At 46.2% G+C, this 17,101-nt stretch overlaps 1 protein-coding gene across 4 annotated transcripts in view; it reads left to right on the forward strand.

Annotated features, from left to right (window-relative positions):
• The first annotated feature begins 366 nt into the window (after positions 1–366).
• Positions 367–17,101, forward strand: part of HELLS (helicase, lymphoid specific) — a 53,978-nt gene continuing 37,243 nt past the window's right edge. For 2 of the 4 annotated variants that reach the window (XM_005285632.5, XM_065553270.1), the window contains exons 1-4: positions 367–525; positions 2,630–2,751; positions 14,954–15,076; positions 16,473–16,532. In XM_005285632.5, coding sequence (XP_005285689.1) covers positions 495–525; positions 2,630–2,751; positions 14,954–15,076; positions 16,473–16,532 — 336 coding nt within the window. In that variant the 5' untranslated portion in view covers positions 367–494. Of the gene's footprint in view, positions 526–2,629; positions 2,752–8,109; positions 9,354–10,545; positions 10,641–14,953; positions 15,077–16,472; positions 16,533–17,101 lie in introns of those variants that run through there. The other 2 variants (XM_065553268.1, XM_065553269.1) reach the window with 2 other exon arrangements.

Genomic DNA, 17,101 nt, shown 5'->3' on the forward strand with positions numbered 1-17,101 from the left:
AGGGTGATGATGCGGAAAACGTTAATGGGGCAGAGGACCCGGCAGGCGGTGGGGGTGGTATGGAAGGGGTTAATGGGGACGGAGCACCCGGCAGGCAGTGGCGGTAGTGTGGGAGAGATTAATGGGGAGGTGCCCCAGCGGGATGTGTGTAGCACAGAAGGGGTTAATGGAACGTTGGCCCTGGCCAGCCGTGAGGGGTGATGGCGGGGAAGGGGTTAAGGGCGGGGGGCGGCTGGGAGAGATACCCCTCCCGTGTTCGGAGCCCGGATGTTGAACCTCACTTGCTCGAAGACAGGCGGGTAATCGTGCGTGACTTGGCTCCTTAGGGGGAACCAGGACGGTATCGCGAGAGCGCCCCTTCTCGCTGTGCTTGGTAGCGCGCGGTTTTGGCGGCTGAGTGGGTCTCGCGACACTTGTAGCGCGTGGTAGGAAGTTTGGCGCGGGAGTTTGTGAGGGGAGCGGAGCGGTGTCGGGAGCTTTCGCGCCAGCCAGCCATGCCGGCCCGCAACACCCTGAGCAGCGGCGGTGAGCGTCGGTCCCCTCCCAGGCCTGTGGGGTTCGGAGGACGCAGGAGGGGAAGGAGGAGAGTCGGGGGCTGGAGGGAAGGGATGACTGGGGAGTGTGGGGGGGAGGGAATGGGGGATGACTGCGGGGGGGGGGAGTGCCGGGGGCTGGAGGGAAGGGATGACTGGGGAGTGCCGGGGGCTGGAGGGAATGGGGGATGACTGCGGGGGGGGGGGAGGGGGAGTGCCGGGGGCTGGAGGGAATGGGGGATGACTGCGGGGGGGGGAGGGGGAGTGCCGGGGCTGGAGGGAATGGGGGATGACTGCGGGGGGGGGAGGGGGAGTGCCGGGGGCTGGAGGGAATGGGGGATGACTGCGGGGGGGGGGGGAGTGCCGGGGGCTGGAGGGAATGGGGGATGACTGCGGGGGGGGGGGGAGTGCCGGGGGCTGGAGGGAATGGGGGATGACTGCGGGGGGGGGAGGGGGAGTGCCGGGGGCTGGAGGGAATGGGGGATGACTGCGGGGGGGGGGAAGGGGGAGTGCCGGGGGCTGGAGGGAATGGGGGATGACTGCGGGGGGGGAGGGGGAGTGCCGGGGCTGGAGGGAATGGGGGATGACTGCGGGGGGGGAGGGGGAGTGCCGGGGGCTGGAGGGAAGGGATGACTGGGGAGTGTGGGGGGGAGGGAATGGGGGATGACTGCGGGGGGGGAGGGGGAGTGCCGGGGGCTGGAGGGAATGGGGGATGACTGCGGGGGGGGGGGAAGGGGGAGTGCTGGGGGCTGGAGGGAATGGGGGATGACTGCGGGGGGGGGGAAGGGGGAGTGCCGGGGGCTGGAGGGAATGGGGGATGACTGCGGGGGGGGGGAGGGGAGTGCCGGGGGCTGGAGGGAATGGGGGATGACTGCGGGGGGGGGGGAGGGGGAGTGCCGGGGGCTGGAGGGAATGGGGGATGACTGCGGGGGGGGGAGGGGGAGTGCCGGGGGCTGGAGGGAATGGGGGATGACTGCGGGGGGGGGGAGGGGGAGTGCCGGGGGCTGGAGGGAATGGGGGATGACTGCGGGGGGGGGAAGGGGGAGTGCCGGGGGCTGGAGGGAATGGGGGATGACTGCGGGGGGGGGAGGGGGAGTGCCGGGGGCTGGAGGGAATGGGGGATGACTGCGGGGGGGGGGGGGGGGAGTGCCGGGGGCTGGAGGGAATGGGGGATGACTGCGGGGGGGGGGGAGGGGGAGTGCCGGGGGCTGGAGGGAATGGGGGATGACTGCGGGGGGGGGGAAGGGGGAGTGCTGGGGGCTGGAGGGAATGGGGGATGACTGCGGGGGGGGGAGGGGGAGTGCCGGGGGCTGAAGGAATGGGGGATGACTGCGGGGGGGGGAGGGGGAGTGCCGGGGCTGGAGGGAATGGGGGATGACTGCGGGGGGGGGGAGGGGAGTGCCGGGCTGGAGGGAACGGGGGATGACTGCGGGCGGGGGAGGGGGAGTGCCGGGGGCTGAAGGGAATGGGGGATGACTGCGGGGGGGGAGGGGGAGTGCCGGGGGCTGGAGGGAATGGGGGATGACTGCGGGGGCTGGAGGGAATGGGGGGTGACTGCGGGGGTTGGAGGGAATGGGGGGTGACTGCGGGGGGAGGAGGGGGAGTGCCGGGGGCTGGAGGGAAGGGGTGACTGCAGTGGGAGGGCTGGGAGCTGGAGGAGGAAAAGAGGGCACATGGGTTGAGAGGGTACTGTGAGGTTTTGAGAGGAGGGAGGGAGTGGGTGTATGGGGCAAAGAGTTCAGAGGTGTGAGGCTGAGAAGTGTGGATACAGGTTTAGGAGGTTGGACACTGAGGGAAGGGAATGGCTGCAAAGGATCTGGATGGGGTTGATAGTGATAATTGCAGTGGTTAGAGTGGAACCTTCTTGACCGTGTACCCCAACATCTCATGTACAGGGTCAGAATTGCCATTCATTCCCAATGAGAACAATCCTGAGACTCTTGTGCCCTGTATGGCACATGTCAGTTGATTGCTGAGCCAGTGATGCTTACTGCTGTTAACGTGGCATTGTGCAGAAAGGAGCATCTACTACTGTCCTCACGCTGCAGGGAGGCTCGTGCTCTTTGAGCTTATTTATGGTTTTCATGCCATTGTAGGGCACCTGGGGGCAGAGATGGGTGAACAAGCAGAAGCAGCTGTGATTACACCATCCATGCTGGAAGAGGAGGAGCAGCTAGAGGCAGCAGGGATGGAGAAGGAGAGGGAAATGCTGGAAAAGGTAAATTGGAGGGTGTAATCAACCAGCCACCGCCAATACCGGGAGTGAGCCGGGGAGACCTCGTGCACCCGCAAGGGGGAAGAGACCTATAAACCCCCCTACTGGGCTTTATCCCCTGAGCCCTGAACCAACCAAACCTAACTGAACTGCACCACGTGAGGGTCACCCCATCTCCATTACCCAGCCCGCTTACTTATACCCATGACTGTCTGTACTTTCTGTATGAGTGATGGCCCCTCACCGCTTGTCGGCTGTATCTTGATGACGCCCACCATTTACCCCCCCCCCCCCCATTGGGGACATTGCAGTCTGTATATATTATGTGTGCTACCCAACCCCAAAATACCAGCATCCCCCTATACTCTGTATGTTACCCCCAATGACCAATAACTGACGCTTCAAATCTTCTGTATCATTTATTTTTAAAATATTTTCTAATAAAATTTCTGTCACCAGCAAAGCCAAAAATTATGTATTACTTTCTGCCTGTGGGTGCAGATTTGTTATGTTCACTTAACTGACTCGTTACATGCTCGGACCTGATTTGTTGGTACTTGTAAAGTTGGGCAAGGTATGCTCTTAATTATCTACAGCTATGCTTTCCAGAGTGGAAATGGTTCATCAGAGTGCACTTCAAGTGAAATCAGTTTCTCAGAAACTGAGAGAGTTTGTAATATTTTGTTATGGTCAAAGGACCGCATTATTAACATTTTTTTTTTACCTTATCAATAGATATTTAAGGTGACACTGTCAGTTTACAACTTTGTTTGTTAAATAAATTTGTTAGTTTAAAAAATGTTACTAATAACACAAGTTTAATAAAAGCTTTAGAACTTCAAATCCAATGTAGCTGTCACCATTATTTATCTGTGGCATTTCTTGGGCCTAGAAGTACTGAACGTTGCACTTTAAAAAATGATTTGGAAAAGGGCAGTAGCTTTATAGTGAATTGGTAGGCAGTTCACAACAGTTTGTGAATCACCCATTTCACCTTTTAGTCATCTTCTGTTATTTGTGTACGCTTTTTATACAGCAGCAGGGGAGAATAAACTTTTTTTTTAAAATGGAAACATGATTATAGCACCACAAAAATTGGCTGGACTAGTACCCGAAACTACTTTAAAATCATTTTTTTAATTGATTACATTTCAATTTGACTGTGTCCTTTTAAGCTTGAGTATTTTAAACTGCTATGGCTAGAAACTAGTATTTTATACACCCTGTAATTATAGCCTCTGGTGAATAATAGCTATAGCTAGGAATTAATACTTATGGTAAGCATTCATCTCTAAATTTAGCAGTTTCTGAGAATGTCTACAATACGTCTTTTAGTCTAGATCCAGACTAACACGGCTACCCCCGATACAAAAATTATGTTACACTTGAAGTGGGGGTGAAATAAGATGATCAGAATGATGTGATTTTTTTTTTTTTTTTTTTTTTTTTTTTAGAGAGACAAGATGGGTGAAGTAATACTTTTTTTTGGACCAGTTTCTGTGGCGAGAGAGACAAGCTTTCTAGCTTATAACAGAGCTGTTCTTCAGGTTTAGGAAACTACCTGGAGTGTCACTGTTAAATACAAAATAGGTAGTTAATGAATATTTCAAGTTTCAGCGTAGCAGCCGTGTTAGTCTGTATCCACAAAAAGAAGAACAGGAGTACTTGTGGCACCTTAGAGACTAACAAATGTATTAGAGCATAAGCTTTCGTGGACTACAGCCCACTTCTTCGGATGCATATTCCAATATGCATCCGAAGAAGTGGGCTGTAGTCCACGAAAGCTTATGCTCTAATACATTTGTTAGTCTCTAAGGTGCCACAAGTACTCCTGTTCTTCTTTTTGTGAATATTTCAAGGGACCATTCAAGGTGAAGTGCCCCATTAACACCCCTTCCATCCTGAAAGGATGGGAGGGAAGAAAAGGCAGCTTGGTGGTGCCAGGGTCATTAATGGGTTATAGATTGTTGTAATAAGCTATAAATCCAATGTGTCTATTCCAGTGTTTCTCAACCAGGGGTAGGTAGAGGTCTTCCAAGGGGTACTTAACTCATCTAGATCCGTGTTTCTCGATTTGGAGCTTGCAGCCCCGAGAGTGGTCATAGGATGGGTTTAGGTGGGTTGCAAATGCATGGCTGGCATTAGAAGGTGGCAAGCAGAGCAGTTGCCTGGGGCTCCATGCTTCAGCCCTGGGCGGCAGGGCTTGGGCTTCAGACAAGGCTTACAAGTGAAAAACAGGCTCAGAGTCACAGTGAAATGTAAGTACAATACTTGTATTCCAATGAATTTATTTTATAATTATATGGTAAAAATGAGAAAGTAAGCAATTTTTCAGTACTAGTGTGCTGTGACACTTGTGTCTTTGTCTGATTTTGTAAGCAAGTAGTTTTTAAATGAGGTGAAACTGGGAGTACTCAAGACAAATCAGATTCCTAAAAGGGGTACAGTTGTCTGGAAAGGTTGAGAACCACTGGTCTGTTCAGTCCCTGATTTTTAATGTCTAGCAAAGTTATGAATTTAAGCTCCCAGTCTCGTCTTTTGAAAGTGTTGTGCAGATTTCCTTTGAGAATGAGGACTGAGAGGTCAGATATGGAGTTGTCATTTCGTGAAAAGCATTTGCCACAGGTGATGTGGTGTTTTTGTCTTTTATAATTTTTCTGAGTGTTCATTTGAGAGCATAGTGATTATCTGGTTTCAGCTACATTGTTGTTATTTGGGCATTTAATGCACTGGATGAGGTACATTGTATGTTGTGATGGATGTGTAGGACTTATGGATCTTGAAAGGTGTGTTGTGGGGAATGGGGGTAGATCATTGTAGCAGTAGAGATCCGTTTACAGGTTTTGTCTGTTGTTCTGGCAGGGTCTGGTGCTTCTTTGAGTTGATGTGTCCTGATCTGAAGGGAGCTTGCTTCTGATGATGAGCTTGGAGAGGCTGGGGTTTGTTTGAAGGCCACAAGAGGAGGTTTAGGAAAGATTTCTTTCAGGATGTGGTCCTCATCAGGTATGGATTGTAATTGTTTAATGATACCCCATATGGGTTCCATTGTGGGCTGGTAAGTGACAACTAGGGGTGTGCGGTTGGAGAGAATTTTATTTCTGTATTGAAGTAGGTTCTCTTGGGGGTATATCAGTGGCCCATTCCTACTTCTCTGGTGGAGTGTCCTTGTTTGATGATTGTGGTTTTGAATGCATTAAGGCAGTGGTTCTCAAACTTTTGTACTTGTGGCCCCTTTCACATAGAAAGCCTCTGAGTGCGACACCCCGCTCTCCTTAAATATATAAAAAAGTGTTTTTAATTTATAACACCATTATAAAGGCTGGAGGCAAAGTGGGGTTTGGGATGGAGGCTGACAGCGCGTGACCCCCCATGTAATAACCTCACAACCCCCTCAGAGGTCCCCAGTTTGAGAACCCCTGCGTTAAGGGGTATATCCTAATGTTCTCGTCAGAGCATATTATGTGGAATCTGAGTGCCTAGCTGTAGGCAAGATTTTTTTGATGTGTTTGGGGTGGCTACTGCATCTGTGAAGGTAGGTGTGGTGATCTATGGGTTTCTTATATATAGCTGTCTGTAGGATTCCATTGCTGAAGTTGATCATGGTATCCAGGAAGTTGATGCTAGTGTGGCAGTGCTCTAGTTTAAATGGATCGATGATGGTTGTTGAATTTGTGGTAGAAATCTATGAGGGAGTTTAAGTTGTCTGTCCAGAGAATAAAAATATTTATGTACTTCAGGTATATAATTAGTTTTGTGCTGCATTTGTCCAGAAATTATTCTTCTGGGTGGCCAGTGAAGAGGTTGGCATTCTGGGGGCCATCCTAGTACCCATGGCTGTTTCCCATGGTTTGGACAAAGTGTTTGAATATAAAATTGTTATGGGTGAGTATGAAATGGATGAGCTTGGTGATGTGTTTGGGGTAGATTTCTGAGTGTTGCCAATTGTCTTGGGGTATGTCTATACATAGTGCTGCAGGGGTGGAGCTGTACCAATATGCTGCACCACTGCAGCGCATCTGGTGAAGACACTCTATGTGGATGGGAGAGAGCTCTCCCCGTCAGCATAAAAAAAAGGCTCTGCGAGTGGCATCAGCCATGTGATATTGTGCTGTGCACATGAACACTTAGGTCAATGTAACTTATGTTGCAGGTGGGGGTGGAATATTCACATCCCTGAGCGATACAAGTTTTGCTGACATAGGCTGTAGTGTAGACATAGTCTTGTAGATGTTTGAGGCAGGCAGTGATGCTGTCATTGGGAGGGATGTTGGTGTATAAGGAGGTGGTAAGGATGGTGTTCTGAGGGAGGTTTTTAATGTTGCAGAGTTTCTGGAGGAAGTGAGTTAAAACAAAAATTAAATCTCTAGAACTATAGTCTTGTATTTCCTCACTTACTACAATCGTCTGTATTGAATTCTCCCTTATTTTTCACATTGCGTGTTTGAATGTGATCTTATGTTCAGCTACATGGAAATTCCTATGTTTAATAATGCCCAATCAGTTCAAATTTAGTGAGTACTAGAACTCTGTACCAATGTTTTACTGTATCTTACAGTTTATGCAAATTTGAAATTGGAAACATCCAGGGACTAACACATCTGGCATCCTTTCTGATACCACTTTCAAGGCAAAGAAAGGATGAATTACCAGAGTGAAGGTTAGGTGCAAAAACTCTGAGAGCATGCATATATTTCCTCCTCTACCCTGATATAATGTGACCCGATATATCCAAATTCGGATAGAACGCGGTAAAGCAGTGCTCCGGGGGGGCGGGGCTGCACACTCCGGTGGATCAAAGCAAGTTTGATATAACGCGGTAAGATTTTTTGGCTCCCGAGGACAGTGTTCTATCCAGGCAGAGGTGTTCACACCTCTTGGTAATGAGTCTGTGAAGGACATAACCATATGCCAGTTTTGCTCATTAACTTTTTTTATTGCTTAAGCATTTTGCAAAAATTAGCAGACACACATTCATTAACAAGGATTTCAGATATGACAAGTTTGAATTTAAAATGTCAAACCTGTTTTATCTGACCAGGGCTTCAGTATAAATCAAATTTCTTAACTTATAAAAACAGATCTCTCTTGCTCTGATAACTCAAATAACTGAATGGATTTTCTTCAGACTCTCAAGTTAGAAAAGAGAAACTTCTGCTATGGAGTAATAATGAGATTTCAATCCAGAATAACAGTGAAAAAAGGACTTACAGTTAAAGTGCCTTCCCAACCATTATTATAAAATTGCTAAGAATGTAATAAGACTGATTTATTTTTAGCAGTCCCTTACAGTTCTTCTGAATCTATAAAATTCCTTTCTAGCATTGGCAACACTTTATTATCCTTTATGCCTTCTCCTACCAGCTCCAGTATCTTTCAGGCAGGAGACGGGCATTAGCAGCATGGTGTCCTGCTAGAACCTGCATGTTCAAGAAGGCCTCATTTTTTTCTTCTTGTCACTACTTTGCACCCCCTGGTAGGTGATTTGTACAGCAGTTCAACCGAGGAGCCACTTTTCTATTATATGTGCTGGAGGCAAAATGCTGCTTTGCAAAACTGTGAGAATACGAAGTCTGATGAAAAGAATAGGGAAAACGTACTGCAATAAGAATCCTGATTGAAAAATCCTGCTGGACAGAGGGAGACTGACTAGGTGGACAAAATGAGAGCCTATTCTGGACAAACGGAGTGAGTCAAAGGTCTTAAATGCTGCATGGCATTTAAAAGGCAGCTTTTGTTGACAAAACAGCGACTGCGTACGCACTGCGCTGCAACTCTTGGCAGCAGAAATGTCCTGCTTTGGTGACAAAATAAAATCATCCCGACAAGAGACATAAGGCTTTTGGAGCAAAATTTTTGTCGACAAAGTGCCAGTGTAGACACCACGCTTGATTTAATCACTTTAATTGGCCTCAGAAAGGTGTCCCACAATGCCCACCCTGACTGCTCTGGTCTGCAGTTTGAACTCCACTGCCCTGCAGCTGGGTAAACAACCCCTCCCCCTTAGAAGCCCCAGGAATTTTTGAAATTCCATTTCCTGTTGGCTCTGCATGGAGACGTTTCATTGCATCTTCTCAGGTGACCATGGCAGGTTATTGCAGCAAACATTCTCCCGCTTGGACCACTATGGAGCTGCTCAGTATATGGGAGAGGAGGCTGTGCAGACACAGCTACACTTGAGCCGTAGGAATTTTGATACCTATGGGCAGATTTCTCAAGGCTTGTGTGAAAAGGGCTATGATCGGGACATGCTGCAGTGCAGAGCAAAGATAAAGGATCTGAGGCAGGTGTACCATAAGGCGAGGGAGGCAAACCATTGCTTCGGTGCTGCACCTAAGACCTGCCGGTTCTACAAGGAGCTGGACGGTATCCTCGGTGGCGACCCCACCACCAAGAGCCCCGTGGATACTTTGGCGGGCCCGGAGGCGGTGGAAAGAGCACCTAACCCGGAGGAAAAAGTCACTGATGAAGAGGTGGAGTTAGACGATGATGTGGAGCTCCTGGTGGGGTTGCCCGGTGGGGCGGGCAGCCAGGAATTGTTCAGGAAGTGTCTATCCAGTCTCAGCAATTGCTCTCTGGTGAGCAAGAAGCAGAAGAGGAGACGCCTGGTAAGTGGCTGTGGTTTGTGTAGTGCAGAGGTGGGTTCAGGGTATAGAAATGTACAAGGCTGGCTGTGTTTCTGTGTGCTGGACGTTCCCCTGTGCAGCTAATCGGTACAGCAAAACAGGGTATTGATGCACACAGAGATCTCATGGGAATCCTTCAGAGAGATCTCCAGGAAAGTTTCCTGGAGGTACTCAGCAATCCTTTGCCGAAGGTTCCTTGACAGAGCTGCTTCGTTCCTTCCCCCATTGTAGGAAACCTTCTCATGCCATTTGTCTATCACTTTTGCCTGGACCAAAGCAGCACACAGACAAGCAGCACAGGGACCAGGGCTGAAGCCACAAGTGTGTAGTAGATGTGCCCTTGCTTCCCTGCTTACCCTCAGAAGTGAGATCTGTTACTTTTCCACAGGCAGGGTTCATTGTGGGAGAATTTTAGAATTTTTTCCCTACTTGGCTGCAATGCAACCCTTGCAGAATGCTCTTTTCCCCATGTAGAGTGCTTCCCCAGCCAACACTCACCATGATTTGGGTGTTTGCCGAGATGTGTGCTTGCCAAGAGTCAGTGACAGGTTTCAGAGTAGCAGCCGTGTTAGTCTGTATCCGCAAAAAGAACAGGAGTACTTGTGGCACCTTAGAGACTAACAAATTTATTAGAGCATAAGCTTTCGTGGACTACAGCCCACTTGTTCGGATGCATATAGAGTGGAACATATATTGAGGAGATATATATACACACATACAGAGAGACAACAGAAAAACTTCAAAAACAGACTCCAACGAGAGACTGCTGAGCTGGAATTGATATGCAAACTAGATACAATCAACTCAGGATTGAATAAGGACTGGGAATGGCTGAGCCATTACAAACATTGAATCTATCTCCCCTTGTAAGTATTCTCACACTTCTTATCAAACTGTCTGTATTGGGTTATCTTGATTATCACTTCAAAAGTTTTTTTCTCTTACTTAATTGGCTTCTCAGAGTTGGTAAGACAACTTCCACCTGTTCATGCTCTCTATGTGTGTGTATATATATCTCCTCAATATATGTTCCACTCTATATGCATCCGAAGAAGTGGGCTGTAGTCCACGAGTGATTGTTATGTTACCAGAGGTGTATTTTACAGAAATGTTTCAATGCTGCATGTGAATTTAACAATCATGCTTCTGTGCATTGTTCCTTGTGCTTCGGCAGATGTGGCCTTGAGGAACACTCCATGCACACCGTCCAAACATCTCTGCCAGATAAGAAAGTGCCCAAGATGGAGCAAAGAAGACATGTTCCAGGAGGTACTGCACTTCTCCAATGCAGAGAAAAGGGAACACAAGGAGTGGAGGGGAAGCCAAAAGGCAAGACAGAAGAGATAATCAGGAGTTTAAGGATGCTACTGAGTGGACGATTAAAGTAATGGAGGAGTGCAAACAGATACTGAAGTCCTTAATAATGCTGCTGACTGAGCAGATCCATGCCCACCCTCCCCTGCAGCACATTCAGAACTCTTTTCTGTGCCCCCCCTCAACTCCGCCCACACATTCCTTTCCACTTTCTGGGACTTCTCAGTTTCCCCTTCACTCCACCCCTGTGGACAACTTTCAAAATAACTGGACCTACACACAGCTCTGAAAGTCTAACCTTCCCTGGTACCTCCTTACCTACCAAGCGTCTGTGTGTGTTGTTTCGTATGCAATAAAAGCAAAGTTTTTGAATGGTAACTCATCTTCATTTGTTTCCTACAAATTCAGATAGCAGGCACAACCAATACATACACAGGCAGTTTAATCATTTGCTTACTGGAATGTAAGGCCCCAAATTTCACCATTGCTTCCTAGGAAAACTACATGTAATCACAAAGATATACATTACTGGTTCTTGTTTTCAAAGTGTTGTCTCAAAGCCTCCCTGATTTGAATTGACCCCTCTGATAGCCCTGGTATCTGGCTGCTCAAAATCAGCAGCCAAGAGATCTGCTTCCACACTCCACCCGTGAGCAAACCTTTCACCCTTAGCTTCAACGAGATTATGCAACGTACAACATGCGGCTATGACCATGGGATTATCATCCTCATTGAGGTCTAACCTGCCATAAAGGCATCGCCAGTGTGCCTTTAATCTGTCAAAGGCACATTCCACTGTCATCCAGCACCTACTCAACTTCTTGTTGAACCGCTCCTTACTGCTGTCCAGGTTTCCTGTTTAAGGTTTCATGAGCCATGGCTGTAAGGGGTATGCTGGGTCTTCCAGGATCAATATGGGCATTTCAACTTCCCCCACTGTAATCTTCTGGTCTGGAAAGAAAGTCCCTGCTTGTAGCTTTCTATACAGGCTGGTGTTCCTGAAGATGTGTGCGTCATGCATCTTCCCAGACCACCCCGCACTGATGTCAGTGAAATGCCCACGGTGATCTACAAGTGCTTGCAGCACCCTGGAGAAGTACCCTTCCTATTGATGTACTCTGTTGCAAGGTGGTCTGGTGCCAAATATGTGTGCCGTCTATCGACCCTCCACAGTTAAGGAAACCCATTTCTGCAAAGCTGTCCACTATTTCACACACATTTCCCAGAGTCAAGGTCCTTCGTAGCAGGATGTGATTAATTGCCCACTTGCATTAACGCAGCCCTGTCGGTCGACTTCCCGACTCCAAATTACTACGCGACCAACAGGTAGCAGTCTGGAGTCGCCAACTTCTACACAGAGATCACCATGTGCTTCTCCACCAATATAGGAGCTCTCATTCTGGTATCCTTGCGCCACAGTGCTGGGGAGAGCTCTGCACACAGTTCCAGGAAGGTGGCTTTCCACCTCCGAAAGTTCTGTAGCCCCTGCTTGTCATCTGAGACCTGTATGAGGATACGATCCCACCATTCAATGCTTGTTTCCCGAGCCTAAAAGTGGCGGTTCACTGTCTGCAGCTGTTCCGTGAATGCCAAAAGCAATCTAAAGTTGCTCCTATCCATATCAGACTGCTTGTCAGGCAACTGGGAGTCTTCTTCAGTTAGGAACTTTGTGATTACCTGCACTGCCATCCGCAATGTCTTCATGACAGTGATCAGAGCTTAGGAGAGCAGTTCAGGATCCATCCCTTCACGCAGAGATGGCGGGGCGAACTGCAAACATGGGCCATTGAAAAATGCTGCGAAAGAAAGCTGGAAGCCCATGGAATGCTGGGACAGAAAACAATGCGTCATGGGACATTGCACCCGGTTCCAAGATGCACCATGATCTACTCCACCTTCCCACAAGACCTCGTGGCAGAAGGTGTCCAGCTGGACTGTGGGATAGGTACTCAAGGTGCATTGCTCAAACTGTTGATAGTGCCCCAATTGTGGATGCGCTCTGCTGACAGAGGGAGCGAGTGTGAACATACAATACCAATTTTTATTATAAAAACGAGGAGTGTGGTGGCATCTTAAAGACTAACAGATTTATTTGGGCATAAGCTTTCGTGGGTAAAAGTGGTGTTTCTTCTTCAGAAGTGGGTTTTTTTACCCACGAAAGCTTATGCCCAAATAAATCTGTTAGTCTTTAAGGTGTCACCGCACTCCTCATTGTTTGTTTTTGTGGATACAGACGAACACGGCTACCTCTCTAATTTTTATTATAGAGCTTGTTGAGTGTCGACAAATTCTGTAGTGTAGTCAAGGCCTTGGTCTTTAGGCTTCTTCCCTTGTATTAGCCTTCCCAGAGTTCTTGTGACACACCTTGATAGGAGGACTCTCTGCCCATACTCTGTTAAAAGAGACCCTCAATGGGGGATTGAGACTCAAACTCCCTTACTCTTCATTTCTCTCATTAGAAGCTGAGAGGTTCTAATCTTTTTAGTGCAGTCTGTGTGAACTTATCCAGCCAACAGTCCACCAGTCAAATCATGTTTAAAAACAAGATTTATTAAAGGTGGAGAGAAAATTATAGTAGAATAGCAGAAACAGGGTTTTCATAACATCTAGGCTTAAAGCTAAAAATAGAAAAGGCATTCTCAGTTTATCAATAAAATTAAAAGAAAACTGTACATCTCTTAATCAGTCACCTCACCCTGGCACAGCTTCTCCCTCCTGTGCTTCAAACCCTCTCTTTCTTGATAGCCTGACTGTTGTGGGCTCTTACAAAATAAAAAAATCCATCCATCCATCAAGTTCCTCTTCAAGGCTCATCCTATCAGGGCAAAGAGTACATCAGCATTTCCACAAAGTAATGTGTGGTCAGGTGCACTGTCTGGAGGAAATGAGTGAATCTGTTTCCCATACAGTGATTATTGCCCCATCATTCTACTAACATCCTTTCATTTAGTTCTGGAAGATTCCCCACACCTTTCTTCCCTCCCCTCCCTCCCCCACCAGAGAGCTTTTCAAAGGTAGTTGTAGAGCTATCCGGGTGAACATGGTTTTTAGATATGCTATTTCACCCTCCTTTCAAATGTCTAGTATTTTGACTGCTTAGTGCTAAGCTTTATTCCAGTTCTTTTTTGTTTGGGTTTAGAAAAGTAATTCACAAATCTCATGGCTGAGTTTTTACTATAACTTTACTCTGTATCAAGTGCAAATACTATAGCTTCTCTGTTATGCAAGGCACTAAAGATGTTAATTCCAGGCGTATGTGTGACTGACTTGCTCTGCTTGGTAAAGTTAATTTGGGCTCTATCCACATTGTAAGTTAAGATTTGTTTGGAAAGTATAGAGCAGTTATCATTTAAAGGCTGTTTAGTTTACTGAGTATATGGCTAGAAACCTTATGTTGACAAAGTATTTGAAAGCATATTAAAATCTAAGAAATTACACACTGAAAACTGTGTGGGAGAGGAGTTATCTGTCCAAATCCTCTAGGGATACATCTTTTGGTGGTGTGTAGTGTTCATACCCACCCAGCCCACCTCACATGGGTATAAATAGCAGTATAGCTGGTGAGGCACGGCTTAGGCAAGTAAAAAAACACCTGAAGGCAGTGGGTATGTATGCAAGTATATACCATACATGCTCTCTACTCACCCAAGCTGTCTTCCTATCTATATTGCTATTTTTAGCCGTGTAGTGTCCTGCTGCTTCCCTGCTGCTGGAGCCTTTCCCCTCTGAAAGAAAAGATTTCCCTAGCAGGGAAAGGGTTGGGCTGCTCCCTTCTGTGGAGCCTTTCCCTGCCACAGGTGAAAGGTAAAGCCTTCCCCTGCTGCTGGAGCCCTCTCCCACCAAAAGTCAGGACACTGGCAGGAGGGAAAGGCTCTGTCACTTCCCCACTGCTGGAGCATTTCCCCTCCATGGGGAAAGCTCTGGCAGGGAGAGGCAGCTGGGAAAGACCATTGCAACTCTCTGCTGCCAGAGCCCTTCCCTGCTCCCTCCCTTGTACCAGAACCTTTCACGGAGGTGTAGCTACACGCCACAGTTTGGTTGCATCCTGCTTTTCACTGCGTCATGTAGCTGCACATACATGATATGTATGCGTGGTGGTGGCATGTAGTGTAGATGAAGCCTAAGTGTGTAATGATTGGGAGGGAAGGTCTGTATATGTGTAATACAATTGTAGCTGTCTTGTTCAAGATGTACAGACTAGTTTTATTCATTTCAAAAGAGTAAAAGCTGAAATGACTAAAGATATGTTTTCCTTCTTTGTTTGCAAGGCTCGCATGTCCTGGGACAGAGACTCCAGTGAAATGCGCTACAAGAGGCTTCAACACTTGCTTGAAAAAAGCAACATATATTCAAAATTCTTGCTGACTAAAATGGAACAGCAGCAACTGGAGGTAGATGTGTTCTAAGTTTAAATGACAGAATTTTGATTTTTTTTTTTTTAAATTATTATAGAGCACTGTAAATCCTAGTCTGCACTAGGGAATCTTACAAAAATATTTCCCTCAGTGGGAGCGTCTGATGTCCTTGCCACCTCATTAGTTAAACCCAGATAAAAATGCCAGAAACTATTACAGCCCTATCAATATTATAGCTTCTTCTCAAGTGATTTTTTTTTAAGTTCCCAGTATAGTCTCAGCCTTTGCATAACATTGATAGAATTTTAAAAATAAACTGAAGCCGCCCCCAAAGAGCTTCTATTGTAACTAAGGTCCGTGATAACAATAAATCATCAGAATTCTTATTAATGGCATTAGTCTTGGGGGATGTGGAAGAGAGGGAGAGGTCGCTTTACAACAAATCGAGAAAATATTTCAAAATAAGAGACAAGATTAAAGAAGGTGGGAAACCAGGCATGAGAGGATGATGATGGAGCAAAGATGTAAAGTAGAACAAGGAGCAAGAGGTGAAGAGTTGTACAGAATATTTAAGGTTAAGAAATAAGCTTAAACTTGGTACAAAAGGAAAGAGGAAGACAGTGAAGGGATTCAAGGGGATAGATGTGGTCAGCAGTGGGAGAGAGAGCATTGATTTTTGGTAGACTACACGGGCTTTTTCCCCCAAATACTGGAGTCTTCAGTCTTTAAAAAAAAAATCTGATTAGAACAATCTGCAGTTATTACACCTGTATAAATGCATACTCGGAAAGGATATTTTGCTTAACATGTTCCTATTTTAAAACTCCTTGCTTTTATGTATTGCTCCATGTTACATGTACCAAAAAGATCTGTGAGGGATTCTAAGAATTCCTGACTGAAAAGTGAGAATTTTAACAGTGTTTATCTTTTAGAAATCCTAGTTTCTTCAATGCAATCAGAAGACTAATTCCTTTTAAAGACACTGTAGTCCAGTTAAATTATCACTTCTGCTGTATTTGGAACAATGCAACGTGTAAAACTGAAAGTGCAGCTACAGATCATGCAAAAATAGATTACAGGGAAGGCGTAACATTTAAGCCATTAGTTTTATGTAAAATAAACACTTAACTAGCTTACAAGCTTCAACTTTTTTTGCGATAAAGCATTTCTGATATGCAGATTTTCTTTTGATAGAATTTTAAGTATCCAGCAAAAAGCAGTACAAAATAATTCTACTTACCCAGTGCCAAGCAATTTCAGCTACTTACCAGCTTTCATCTTGGCACCATTTTAAAATATGACTACAAAAGCAAAACCAGTCCCCATCTTACATTGTTAATATGGCACTGTGTGTACTCAGTGTCTATTAGTATTTTTATAATGGATAGATTTATTGCAGCTGTTCTATACAAGTAAGAACTTTGTTTTTTAGGAGCAGAAAAGGAAAGAGAAATTAGAAAAAAAGAAAGAAATGTTATTAAAAGCGGCAATGGTAAGATGTGTTGGCGGTTTTATACAAATTGCTTCTCTGGGATCTGCATGACAAATACCCTGAAATTGATACAGCAACATGGGTTTCAGAGTAGGCTGTAACTTTTCCTTGATTGGTAAATGTTAAAAATTAAGTTAGTAGAAAAAAATATTTTTTTTCCAGTCTTTGGCTTTACTCTTGAGTGTATGTACACTGTCATAAAGCCTTTTCCATGTATGTCCATGTCACACAACTGTCCTCTTAAGCAAAGCCATACTTAAACTTTTTTTGAACAGTTGTACCTAGAATGGCTTGATTTTCCAAGGTGGGCCAGGACTTTTTGAAAAACAGTTTTTAGCCCAAACTTTATTCAAGACTACCTGATGGTATATTTTGAGCATGTTATGTTGGACCTTGTTCTAACATCGCTAGATGCTATTTTTAGAAATCTATTTACCGTGTTTGGGAGTAACAGTTTTCAAAAATGATGTCAAACATAGTTACAAACTATGTAAACATGTCAATGCTGATTATACCTTTCTCTTATCTATCCAAGAGATACTAGAAAATCTTTAAGTTGATAATGCTTT

The sequence above is a fragment of the Chrysemys picta genome, chromosome 7 (genome assembly GCF_011386835.1).
Source record: "Chrysemys picta bellii isolate R12L10 chromosome 7, ASM1138683v2, whole genome shotgun sequence".
NCBI classification, from domain to species: domain Eukaryota; kingdom Metazoa; phylum Chordata; order Testudines; family Emydidae; genus Chrysemys; species Chrysemys picta.